This window comes from Oncorhynchus gorbuscha, linkage group LG12 (assembly GCF_021184085.1).
Source record: "Oncorhynchus gorbuscha isolate QuinsamMale2020 ecotype Even-year linkage group LG12, OgorEven_v1.0, whole genome shotgun sequence".
Lineage (NCBI taxonomy): Eukaryota > Metazoa > Chordata > Actinopteri > Salmoniformes > Salmonidae > Oncorhynchus > Oncorhynchus gorbuscha.
The window spans coordinates 8,063,150-8,077,879 of NC_060184.1; the positions used below are offsets into that span (position 1 = coordinate 8,063,150).

General features: G+C 45.9%; 1 protein-coding gene across 1 annotated transcript; it reads right to left on the reverse strand.

The window, feature by feature from the left end:
• Positions 1 to 548: 548 nt before the first annotated feature.
• Positions 549 to 14,462, reverse strand: LOC123991490 (vegetative cell wall protein gp1-like). Its single transcript, XM_046293106.1, has 3 exons — positions 14,347 to 14,462; positions 1,496 to 2,223; positions 549 to 1,414 (listed from the first exon to the last, which is right to left on the reverse strand). The coding sequence occupies exons 1-3, from the start codon at positions 14,460 to 14,462 to the stop codon at positions 549 to 551; spliced, it is 1,710 nt and encodes a 569-aa protein (XP_046149062.1).
• Between the last annotated feature and the right edge of the window lie 268 nt (positions 14,463 to 14,730).

Genomic DNA, 14,730 nt, shown 5'->3' on the forward strand with positions numbered 1-14,730 from the left:
ATTAAGTAGGAAATGGCCAGAAGATTACCCCAACGTCATTAAGTCTGGTATATTTGTTAGAGGTAGGAAGTGGGTGGATGGGAGGGATGTGGGTAACCAGGATATTTAGCAACAACGACCACGTAAGGAAGGACTACAGACCTGAGTAATCACAATATTTTCACCAATAGCTTGCATTGAATCATTTTTTATTGTAACAGCAAAGTACGTTTTTAAGAAGTGTTGTTTATAATAATGTTGAAAAACCAATAAACGAAAGGCAATTCATTAAGGAGTTTTTTTTTCTCCATTTTTTAGCAACAACCGTCAGTTTAATAAAACTTGTTATGAGAAAAGTGGGGTTTTAGGGTTAAACACCTGCTGGATAACAACAGAGGAAATGCCAGACTGAAGTCGCATTTACGAGAAGTAAATGTGAAGCAACAAACATCTTGTTTTTTTTTTCCATCTTTGTTGTTGATTGGAAACAGACAACCGAACTAGCCGGCGGTATGTTATATTGCCCAACTCAAACATGGTGTGTTTTATTTGACACGACCGTGAGGATTTTATTTGAGGCTGAGGGCTGAGGATCTGGGGCAGGGGAACTGGGGATCTGGGGCTGGGGATCTGGGGCTGGGGATCTGTGGCTGGGGATCTGGGGCTGATGATCTGGGGCAGGGGAACTGGGGATCTGGGGCTGGGGATCTGGGGCTGGGGATCTGGGGCTGGGGAACTGGGGATGGGTATCTGGGGCTGGGACACTGGGGATCTGGGGATCTGGGCTTGGGATCTGGGGATCTGGTGCTGGGGATCTGGGGCTGGGGCTCTGGGGATCTGGGGATGGGGATCTGGGGCTGGGACACTGGGGATCTGGGCTGGGCATCTGGGGATCTGGGGCTGGGGAACTGGGGATCTGGGGCAGGGGAACTGGGGATCTGGGGCTGGGGATCTGGGAATGGGGATCTGGGGCTGGGGATCTGGGGATCTGGGGCTGGGAACTGGGGATCTGGGGCTGGGGATCTGGGGATGGGGATCTGGGGCTGGGGGTCTGGGGGTCTGGGGATCTGGGGCTCTTGGGATCTGGGGATGGGGATCTGGGGCTGGGACACTGGGGATCTGGGGATCTGGGCTGGGGATCTGGGGATCTGGGGCTGGGGATCTGGGGCTGGGGAACTGGGGATGGGGATCTGGGGCTGGGACACTGGGGATCTGGGGATCTGGGCTTGGGATCTGGGGATCTGGGGATCTGGTGCTGGGGATCTGGGGCTGGGGCTCTGGGGATCTGGGGATGGGGATCTGGGGCTGGGACACTGGGGATCTGGGGATCTGGGCTGGGCATCTGGGGATCTGGGGCTGGGGATCTGGGGCTGGGGATCTGGGGCTGGGGATCTGGGGATCTGGGGCTGGGAACTGGGGACCTGGGGCTGGGGATCTGGGGATGGGGATCTGGGGCTGGGGGTCTGGGGATCTGGGGCTCATGGGATCTGGGGATGGGGATCTGGGGCTGGGACACTGGGGATCTGGGGATCTGGGCTGGGGATCTGGGGATCTGGGGCTGGGGATCTGGGGCTGGGGAACTGGGGATGGGGATCTGGGGCTGGGACACTGGGGACCTGGGGATCTGGGATGGGGATCTGGGGATCTGGTGCTAGGGATATGGGGATCTGGGGATCTGGGCTGGGGATCTGGGGTACTGGGGATATGGTAATGGGGATCTGGGGCTGGGACACTGGGGATCTGGGGATCTGGGCTGGGGATATGGGGATCTGGGGATCTGGGCTGGGGATCTGGGGATCTGGGGCTGGGGCTCTGGGGCTGGGGATCTGGGGATGGGGAACCCGGGGCTGGGACACTGGGGATCTGGGGATCTGGGCTGGGCATCTGGGGATCTGGGGCTGGGGATCTGGGGATGGGGAACTGGGGATCTGGGAATCTGGGGCTGGGGATCTGGGGCAGGGGAACTGGGGATCTGGGGCTGGGGATCTGGGGATGGGACACTGGGGATCTGGGCTGGGGATCTGGGGATCTGGGGATCTGGTGCTAGGGATCTGGGGCTGGGGCTCTGGGGCTGGGGTATGGGGATGGGGATCTGGGGCTGGGACACTGGGGATCTGGGGATCTGGGCTGGGCATCTGGGGATCTGGGGCTGGGGATCTGGGGATGGGGATCTGGGGCAGGGGAACTGGGAATCTGGGGATGGGGATCTGGGATTTTGGGATCTGGGGATCTGGGGCAGGGGATCTGGGGCAGGGGAACTGGGGATCTGGGGCTGGGGCTCTTGGGATCTGGGGCAGGGGACTGGGGCTGGGGAACTTGGACTAAGTATCTAGGGCTGGGGATCTGGGGTATTGGGGCACACACACACACACACACACACACACACACACACACACACACACACACACACACACACACACACACACACACACACACACACACACACACACACACACAAACACACACACACACACATACACACGTACACACACACACACACACAAACACACACAAACACACACACACACGTACACACGTACACACACACACACACGCACGCACACACACACACACACACACACACACACACACACACACACACACACACACACACACACACACACACACACACACACACGTACACACACAGAAGCAGGGAAGCAACAATTCACTTAAGATCAATGAACACTGAGACAGGAAGAGGCGGAGCTGCCATCAGCCAGTCAGGGCCTCAGGGAGCAGAGTCTGACGCAAACCAGGAAGCCACCTGAACCGAGCGGGTTCAGATAAGCGCAGTAGCACGGGTGGTTACACAGGACAGGTGCTTCCTTAACGCACCCCTTCACACACACACACACACACACACACACACACACACACACAAACACACACACACACACACACACACACACACACACACACACACACACACACACACACACACACACTCAAACACACACACACACACACACACACACACACACACACACACACACACACACACACACACACACACACACACACACACACACACACACACACACACACACACACACAGACCTCTGACAACAAGCAGGAAACTCTAGAGAGCAGGCTATTTTCTACCTGCATGTGTCTCAAATTGTACCCTTTTCCCCAAGTAGTGCACTATATAGGGAATAGGGCTCTGGTCTATAGTAGTGCACTATATAGGGAATAGGGCTCTGGTCTATAGTAGTACCACTATATAGGGAATAGGGCTCTGGTCTATAGTAGTGCACTATATAGGGAATAGGGCTCTGGTCTATAGTAGTACCACTATATAGGGAATAGGGCTCTGGTCTATAGTAGTACACTATATAGGGAATAGGGCTCTGGTCTATAGTAGTGCACTATATAGGGAATAGGGCCCTGGTCTATAGTAGTACCACTATATAGGGAATAGGGCCCTGGTCTATAGTAGTACCACTATATAGGGAATAGGGCCCTGGTCTATAGTAGTACCACTATATAGGGAATAGGGCTCTGGTCTATAGTAGTACACTATATAGGGAATAGGGCTCTGGTCTATAGTAATACACTATATAGGGAATAGGGCTCTGGTCTATAGTAATACACTATATAGGGAATAGGGCTCTGGTCTATAGTAGTACACTATATAGGGAATAGGGCTCTGGTCTATAGTAGTGCACTATATAGGGAATAGGGCTCTGGTCTATAGTAGTACCACTATATAGGGAATAGGGCTCTGGTCTATAGTAGTACCACTATATAGGGAATAGGGCTCTGGTCTATAGTAGTGCACTATATAGGGAATAGGGCCACTGGTAGGGCCCTGGTCTATAGTAGTACCACTATATAGGGAATAGGGCCCTGGTCTATAGTAGTACCACTATATAGGGAATAGGGCCCTGGTCTATAGTAGTACCACTATATAGGGAATAGGGCTCTGGTCTATAATAGTACCACTACATAGGGAATAGGGCTCTGGTCTATAGTAGTGCACTATATAGGGAATAGGGCCCTGGTCTATAGTAGTACCACTATATAGGGAATAGGGCTCTGGTCTATAGTAGTGCACTATATAGGGAATAGGGCCCTGGTCTATAGTAGTACCACTATATAGGGAATAGGGCTCTGGTCTATAGTAGTGCAATATATAGGGAATAGGGCTCTGGTCTATAGTAGTACCACTACATAGGTAATAGGGCTCTGGTCTATAGTAGTACCACTATATAGGGAATAGGGCCCTGGTCTATAGTAGTACCACTATATAGGGAATAGGGCCCTGGTCTATAGTAGTACCACTATATAGGGAATAGGGCTCTGGTCTATAGTAGTACCACTATATAGGGAATAGGGCTCTGGTCTATAGTAGTACCACTATATAGGGAATAGGGCTCTGGTCTATAGTAGTACACTATATAGGGAATAGGGCCCTGGTCTATAGTAGTACCACTATATAGGGAATAGGGCCCTGGTCTATAGTAGTACCACTATATAGGGAATAGGGCCCTGGTCTATAGTAGTACCACTATATAGGGAATAGGGCTCTGGTCTATAGTAGTACCACTATATAGGGAATAGGGCTCTGGTCTATAGTAGTACCACTATATAGGGAATAGGGCTCTGGTCTATAGTAGTACCACTATATAGGGAATAGGGCTCTGGTCTATAGTAGTACACTATATAGGGAATAGGGCCCTGGTCTATAGTAGTACCACTATATAGGGAATAGGGCCCTGGTCTATAGTAGTACCACTATATAGGGAATAGGGCTTTGGTCTATAGTAGTACCACTATATAGGGAATAGGGCTCTGGTCTATAGTAGTACACTATATAGGGAATAGGGCTCTGATCTATAGTAGTACCACTATATAGGGAATAGGGCCCTGGTCTATAGTAGTACCACTATATAGGGAATAGGGCTCTGGTCTATAGTAGTACCACTATATAGGGAATAGGGCTCTGGTCTATAGTAGTACCACTATATAGGGAATAGGGCTCTGGTCTATAGTAGTGTACTATATAGGGAATAGGGCTCTGGTCTATAGTAGTGCACTATATAGGGAATAGGGCTCTGGTCTATAGTAGTGCACTATATAGGGAATAGGGCTCTGGTCTATAGTAGTACCACTATATAGGGAATAGGGCTCTGGTCTATAGTAGTACCACTATATAGGGAATAGAGCTCTGGTCTATAGTAGTGTACTATATAGGGAATAGGGCTCTGGTCTATAGTAGTGCACTATATAGGGAATAGGGCTCTGGTCTATAGTAGTGCACTATATAGGGAATAGGGCTCTGGTCTATAGTAGTACCACTATATAGGGAATAGGGCTCTGGTCTATAGTAGTGCACTATATAGGGAATAGGGCTCTGGTCTATAGTAGTACCACTATATAGGGAATAGGGCTCTGGTCTATAGTAGTACCACTATATAGGGAATAGGGCTCTGGTCTATAGTAGTACCACTATATAGGGAATAGGGCTCTGGTCTATAGTAGTGCAATATAGGGAATAAGGCTCTGGTCTATAGTAGTACCACTATATAGGGAATAGGGCTCTGGTCTATAGTAGTGTACTATATAGGGAATAGGGCTCTGGTCTATAGTAGTGCACTATATAGGGAATAGGGCTCTGGTCTATAGTAGTGCACTATATAGGGAATAGGGCTCTGGTCTATAGTAGTACCACTATATAGGGAATAGGGCTCTGGTCTATAGTAGTGCACTATATAGGGAATAGGACTCTGGTCTATAGTAGTACCACTATATAGGGAATAGGGCTCTGGTCTATAGTAGTGCACTATATAGGGAATAGGGCTCTGGTCTATAGTAGTGCACTATATAGGGAATAGGGCTCTGGTCTATAGTAGTGCACTATATAGGAAATAGGGCTCTGGTCTATAGTAATACACTATATAGGGAATAGGGCTCTGGTCTATAGTAGTCTACTCTATAGGGAATAGGGCTCTGGTCTATAGTAGTGCACTATATAGGGAATAGGGCTCTGGTCTATAGTAGTAACACTATATAGGGAATATGGCTCTGGTCTATAGTAGTGCACTATATAGGGAATAGGGCTCTGGTCTATAGTAGTCTATTCTATAGGGAATAGGGCTCTGGTCTATAGTAGTGCCCTATATAGGGAATAGTGCTCTGGTCTATAGTAGTACCACTATATAGGGAATAGGGCTCTTGTCTATAGTAGTGCACTATATAGGGAATAGGGCTCTGGTCTATAGTAGTACCACTATATAGGGAATAGGGCTCTGGTCTATAGTAGTGCACTATATAGGGAATAGGGTGCCATTTGGGTTTCTGCCCATATAACCGGAATACAACCAGTCCTGAATGAAGTTGCTTTTTTGGCATGACGTAACAATGTAAATATTGCCAAAGCTTACTTTGGATATTTACTATTTTGAAAATAATAAGAATGTCTCTCTCTGTCTCTGTCTCTGTCTCTGTCTCTGTCTCTGTCTCTCTCTCTCTCTGTCTCTCTGTCTCTGTCTCTGTCTCTGTCTCTGTCTCTGTCTCTGTCTCTGTCTCTGTCTCTGTCTCTCTGTCTCTGTCTCTGTCTCTGTCTCTGTCTCTCTGTCTCTGTCTCTGTCTCTGTCTCTCTGTCTCTGTCTCTGTCTCTGTCTCTGTCTCTCTCTGTCTCTCTGTCTCTCTCTCTGTGTCTCTCTCTCTCTCTCTCTCTCTCTCTCTCTCTCTCACACACACACACACACACACACACACACACACACACACACACACACACACACACACACACACACACACACACACACACACACACACACACACACACACACACACACACACACACACACACACACACACACACACATTTGGAACTGATTAAACTCTTGAACTGCCGAACGCTAAAACTCAAGACGAGCAACTCGCTAAGATTCCTTCCCAGTGTTAGTGTGTCTGCAGATGTTGTCCAAGAGGTCTACACTTCCTGGCTTGATTGAAACTCACTACAAAGGACGAGACAACAATGGTGCAATTTACCACATCTACCATCTAAATCTACCATCTACATCCCCATGCCATGCTACCAACTACCATCTGTAAAATCCACAATAATTGAGACTTTCAATAAGCATTTTTCCTGGCCATGCTTTCCACCTGGCTACACGTTCTGGAAGAGCTGCAAAATCTGGACCCCTACAAATCTACAAAGGTCCTAAACGATATCATAACCGCCATCGATGAGAGACGTTACTGCGCAGACCTATTCATCGACCTGACTTTGTCAATCACAACATTCTTATTGGCTGACTCAACAGCCTTCGGCGATGTCATTTACAAAATAGCCTCCAACACTCTACTCAACAAATTGGATGCAGTCTATCACTGTGCCATCCGTGTTGTCACCAAAGTCCCATATACTACCCACCATTGCGATCTGTGTGCTTTCGTTGGCTGGCCCTCGCTTCATACTTGTCGCCAAACCCACTGGCTCCAGGTCATCTACAAGTCTCTGCTAGGTAAAGCCCCGCCTTATCTCATCTCACTGGTCACCATAGCAGCACCCACCCGTAGCACACGCTCCAGCAGGTATATCTCACTGGTTACCCCCAAAGCCAATTCCTCCTTTGGGTCCTGTCGTTCCAGTTCTCTGCTGCCAATGACTGGAATGAACTGCAAAAATCTCTGAAGCTGGAGACTCATATCTCCCTCACTAGCTTTAAGCGCCAGCTGTCAGAGCAGCTCACAGATCACTGCACCTGTAAATAGCCCATCCAATCTACCTCATTCCCATACTGTATTGATTTATTTATTTATCTTGCTCCTTTGCACCACAGTAAATCAACTTGCACATTCATCTTCTGCACATCCTACCATTCCAGTGTTTAATTGCTATATTGTAATTCCTTCGCCACTATGGCCTATTTATTGCCTTACCTCTCTTATCCTACCTCATTTGCTCACATTATACAGACTTTTTCTGCTGTATTATTGATTGTATGTTTTGTTTATTCCATGTGTAACTCTGTGTTGTTATATGTGTCGAATTGCCATGCTTTATCTTGGCCAGGTCGCAGTTGCAAATGAGAACTGGTTCTCAACTGGCCTACCTGTTTAAATAAAGGTGTTCTCAACTGGCCTACCTGGTTAAATAAAGGTGTTCTCAACTGGCCTACCTGGTTAAATAAAGGTGTTCTCAACTGGCCTACCTGGTTAAATAAAGGTGTTCTCAACTAGCCTACCTGGTTAAATAAAGGTGTTCTCAACTGGCCTACCTGGTTAAATAAAGGTGTTCTCAACTAGCCTACCTGGTTAAATAAAGGTGTTCTCAACTGGCCTACCTGGTTAAATAAAGGTGTTCTCAACTAGCCTACCTGGTTAAATAAAGGTGTTCTCAACTAGCCTACCTGGTTAAATAAAGGTGTTCTCAACTGGCCTACCTGGTTAAATAAAGGTGTTCTCAACTGGCCTACCTAGTTAAATAAAGGTGTTCTCAACTGGCCTAACTGGTTAAATAAAGGTGTTCTCAACTGGCCTACCTGTGTAAATAAAGGTGTTCTCAACTGGCCTACCTGGTTAAATAAAGGTGTTCTCAACTGGCCTACCTGGTTAAATAAAGGTGTTCTCAACTAGCCTACCTGGTTAAATAAAGGTGTTCTCAACTGGCCTACCTGGTTAAATAAAGGTGTTCTCAACTAGCCTACCTGGTTAAATAAAGGTGTTCTCAACTGGCCTACCTGGTTAAATAAAGGTGTTCTCAACTAGCCTACCTGGTTAAATAAAGGTGTTCTCAACTAGCCTACCTGGTTAAATAAAGGTGTTCTCAACTAGCCTACCTGGTTAAATAAAGGTGTTCTCAACTGGCCTACCTAGTTAAATAAAGGTGTTCTCAACTGGCCTAACTGGTTAAATAAAGGTGTTCTCAACTGGCCTACCTGTGTAAATAAAGGTGTTCTCAACTGGCCTACCTGGTTAAATAAAGGTGTTCTCAACTAGCCTACCTGGTTAAATAAAGGTGTTCTCAACTAGCCTACCTGGTTAAATAAAGGTGTTCTCAACTAGCCTACCTGGTTAAATAAAGGTGTTCTCAACTGGCCTACCTGGTTAAATAAAGGTGTTCTCAACTGGCCTACCTGGTTAAATAAAGGTGTTCTCAACTAGCCTACCTGGTTAAATAAAGGTGTTCTCAACTAGCCTACCTGGTTAAATACCAAAAGGTGTTCTCAACTAGCCTACCTGGTTAAATAAAGGTGTTCTCAACTGGCCTACCTGGTTAAATAAAGGTGTTCTCAACTAGCCTACCTGGTTAAATAAAGGTGTTCTCAACTGGCCTACCTGGTTAAATAAAGGTGTTCTCAACTAGCCTACCTGGTTAAATAAAGGTGTTCTCAACTAGCCTACCTGGTTAAATAAAGGTGTTCTCAACTAGCCTACCTGGTTAAATAAAGGTGTTCTCAACTGGCCTACCTAGTTAAATAAAGGTGTTCTCAACTGGCCTAACTGGTTAAATAAAGGTGTTCTCAACTGGCCTACCTGTGTAAATAAAGGTGTTCTCAACTGGCCTACCTGGTTAAATAAAGGTGTTCTCAACTAGCCTACCTGGTTAAATAAAGGTGTTCTCAACTAGCCTACCTGGTTAAATAAAGGTGTTCTCAACTAGCCTACCTGGTTAAATAAAGGTGTTCTCAACTGGCCTACCTGGTTAAATAAAGGTGTTCTCAACTGGCCTACCTGGTTAAATAAAGGTGTTCTCAACTGGCCTACCTGGTTAAATAAAGGTGAAATAAAACAATTAAATAAAACATCTACCATCTACATCTACCATCTATCATCTACCGTCTACCATCTACATCTACCATCTACCATCTACCATCTACATCTACCATCTATCATCTACCGTCTACCATCTACATCTACTATCTACATCTATCATCTACCACCTATCATCTCCCATCTACCATCTATCATCTACCGTCTACCATCTACATCTACCATCTATCATCTACCGTCTACCATCTACATCTACCATCTACTGTCTATTGTCTACATCTACCATCTACCATCAACTGTCTACCATCTATCATCTACCATCTACATCTACCACCTATCATCTACCATCTACATCTATCATATACCATCTACCATCTACCATCTACATCTATCATATACCATCTACCATCTACCATCTACCGTCTACCGTCTACCATCAACTGTCTACCGTCTACATCTATCGTCTACCGTCTACCATCTACATCTACCATCTACCATCTACATCTACCGTCTACCATCTACATCTACCGTCTACCGTCTACCATCTACCATCTACCATCTACCGTCTACATCTACGTCTACCGTCTACCGTCTACCATCTACCATCTACCATCTACATCTACCGTCTACCATCTACCATCTACCATCTCCCATCTCCCATATACCATCTACCATCTACCATCTACCATATACCATCTACCATCTACCGTTTACATCTACCGTCTACCATCTACCATCTACCATCTACATCTACCGTCTACCATCTACATCTACCGTCTACCGTCTACCGTCTACCGTCTACCGTCTACCATCTACCATCTACCGTCTACATCTACGTCTACCGTCTACCATCTACCATCTACCATCTACCATCTACATCTACCATCTACCATCTACCATCTACCATCTCCCATCTCCCATATACCATCTACCATCTACCATCTACCATCTCCCATATACCATCTACCATCTACCGTTTACATCTACCGTCTCTACCGTCTACCATCTACCATCTACCATCTACCATCTACATCTACCGTCTACCATCTACATCTACCATCTACCATCTACCATATACCATCTACCATCTCCCATATACCATCTACCATCTACCATCTACCATCAACTGTCTACCGTCTACATCTATCGTCTACTGTCTACCATCTACATCTACCATCTACCATCTACCATCTACCGTCTACCATCTACCATCAACTGTCTACCGTCTACATCTATCGTCTACCATCTACCATCTACCATCTACCATCTCCATCTACCGTCTACTGTCTACCGTCTACCGTCTACATCTACCATCTACCATCTACCATCTACCATCTACCATCTCTACCGTCTACCGTCTACCGTCTACCATCTACCGTCTACCGTCTACCATCTACCATCTACCATCTACCATCTACCATCTCCCATCTACCATCTACCATCTACCATCTACCATCTGCCCATATACCATCCATCTACCGTCTACCGTCTACATCTACCGTCTACCGTCTACCGTCTACCGTCTACCGTCTACCGTCTACCGTCTACCATCTACATCTACCGTCTACATCTACTGTCTACCGTCTACCGTCTACCGTCTACAATCTACATCTACTGTCTACCGTCTACCATCTACAATCTACATCTACTGTCTACCGTCTACTGTCTACCATCTACAATCCACCATCTACCATCTACCGTCTATACCATCTACCGTCTACCGTCTACCGTCTACCATCTCTACATCTACCGTCTACCGTCTACCGTCTACAATCTACATCTACCGTCTACCGTCTACAATCTACATCTACCGTCTCCCATCTAAATCTACCATCTACCATATACCATCTACTGTCTACCATCTTCCGTCTACATCTGCCATCTACTGTCTACAATCTACATCTACATCTACCGACTACCGTCTACAGTCTACCGTCTACCATCTAAATCTACCATCTACCATCTACTGTCTACCCTCTTCCGTGGTCCTGTGTAGCTCAGTTGGTAGAGCATGGCGCTTGTAACGCCAGGGTAGTGGGTTCGATCCCCGGGACCACCCATACGTAGAATGTATGCACACATGACTGTAAGTCGCTTTGGATAAAAGCGTCTGCTAAATGGCTAAATGGCAATGGCAAATGGCATCTATACCATCTACCGTCTACATCTCCCAACTACATCTACTATCTACATCTACCATCGCCATCTACATCTACCATCTACATCTACCGTCTACCATCTACCATCTCCCATATACCGTCTACCATCTACCATCTCCCATATACCGTCTACCATCTACCATCTCCCATATACCGTCTACATCTACCATATACCATATACCATCTCCCATATACCATCTACCGTCTACATCTACATCTACGTCTACATCTACAGTCTACATCTACATCTACCATCTACCGTCTACCATCTCCCATATACCATCTACCATCTACAATCTCCCATATACCGTCTACATCTACCGTCTACCATCTACCATATACATCTCCCATCTACCATCTACCATATACATCACCCATATACCATCTACCATCTCCCATATCCCATCTACCATCTACATCTACCATCTACCATCTACCATCTACCATCTCCCATATACCATCTACCATTTCCCATATACCATCTACCATCTACCATCTCCCATATACATCTCCCATCTCCCATCTACCATCTACCATATACATCTCCCATATACCATCTACCATCTCCCATCTACCATCTCCCATATACCATCTACAATCTCCCATATATCATATACCATCTCCCATATACCATCTACCATCTCCCATCTACCATCTACCATCTACCATATACCATCTATCTACCATATACCATCTCCCAGATACCATCTACCATCTCCCATATACCATCTACCATCTCCCATATACATCTCCTATATACCATCTACCATCTCCCATATAATATAATAATAATAATATATGCCATTTAGCAGACGCTTTTATCCAAAGCGACTTACAGTCATGTGTGCATACATTCTACGTATTGGTGGTCCCGGGTATCGAACCCACTACCCTGGCGTTGCAAGCGCCATGCTCTACCAACTGAGCTACAGAAGGACCCCATATACCATCTACCATCTCCCATATACCATCTACCATCTACATCTCCCATCTACCATGTACATCTCCCATCTACCATCTACCATATACCATCTACCATCTCCCATATACCATCTACCATCTCCCATCTACCATCTCCCATATACCATCTACATCTCCCATATACCATCTACCATCTCCCATATACCATCTACCATCTACATCTCCCATCTACCATCTCCCATATACCATCTACCATCTCCCATATACCATCTACATCTCCCATATACCATCTACCATCTCCCATATACCATCTACCATCTCCCATCTCCCATATACCATCTACATCTCCCATCTACCATCTACATCTCCCATATACCATCTCCCATCTCCCATATACCATCTACTATCTACCATATATCATCTCCCATCTCCCATCTACCATCTACATCTCCCATATACCATCTCCCATCTCCCATCTACCATCTCCCATATACCATCTACCATCTACATCTCCCATCTACCATGTACATCTCCCATCTACCATCTACCATATACCATCTACCATATACCATCTACCATCTACCATCTCCCATATACCATCTACCATCTCCCATCTACCATCTCCCATATACCATCTACATCTCCCATATACCATCTACCATCTACCATCTCCCATCTACCATCTACCATCTACATCTCCCATCTACCATCTACATCTCCCATATACCATCTCCCATCTACCATATATCATCTACCATCTCCCATATACCATCTACCATCTCCCATCTACCATCTACCATATACCATCTACCATCTACCATATACCATCTACCATCTCCCAGATACCATCTACCATCTCCCATATACCATCTACCATCTACAATCTACCATCTACCATCTACCATCTCCCATCTACCATCTACCATATACATCTCCCATCTACCATCTACCATCTCCCATCTACCATCTACCATATACATCTCCCATATACCATCTACCATCTACCATATACCATCTACCATCTCCCATATACCATCTACCATTTCCCATATACCATCTACCATCTCCCATCTACCATCTACCATCTCCCATCTACCATCTCCCATCTACCATGTTCATCTCCCATCTACCATCTACCATCTCCCATATACCATCTACCATTTCCCATATACCATCTACCATCTCCCATCTACCATCTACCATCTCCCATCTACCATCTCCCATATACCATCTACCATCTACCATCTCCCATATACCATCTACCATCTCCCATATACCATCTACCATTTCCCATATACCATCTACCATCTACCTTCTACCATCTACCATCTCCCATCTACCATCTCCCATATACCATCTACCATCTCCCATATACCATCTACCATCTACATCTACCATCTCCCATCTACCATCTACCATCTACCATCTACCATCTCCCATATACCATCTACCATATACATCTCCCATATACCATCTACCATCTACATCTCCCATATACCATCTACCATCTCCCTAATCTGAGGAAATAACTGATGATTTACTATAGCTTCACAGAGCTCTGTGTCGTGTGATGCCTCCATGGTATTCTGTGACTCTGACACGGAACCCGATCATGTTCATGGTCTTTGGAGGTGGTTCGTCCAATAGTTTGGCACCATAAGATACCATGTAGAGAAGGGAATGTTTTATTGGTGTGACAATGATATATATATAATATAATATAATAATATAACCCTATAATAATAATAATATAATCAGAATTCAAAATGAGTCATCAAGAAGGGACCAAGACTTGCCAACTTCTCTTTCCCAGAAACACACACACACACACACACACACACCACACACACACACACACACACACACACACACACACACATCTCCCATCTACCACACACACACACACACACATATACCATCACCACATCACACATGT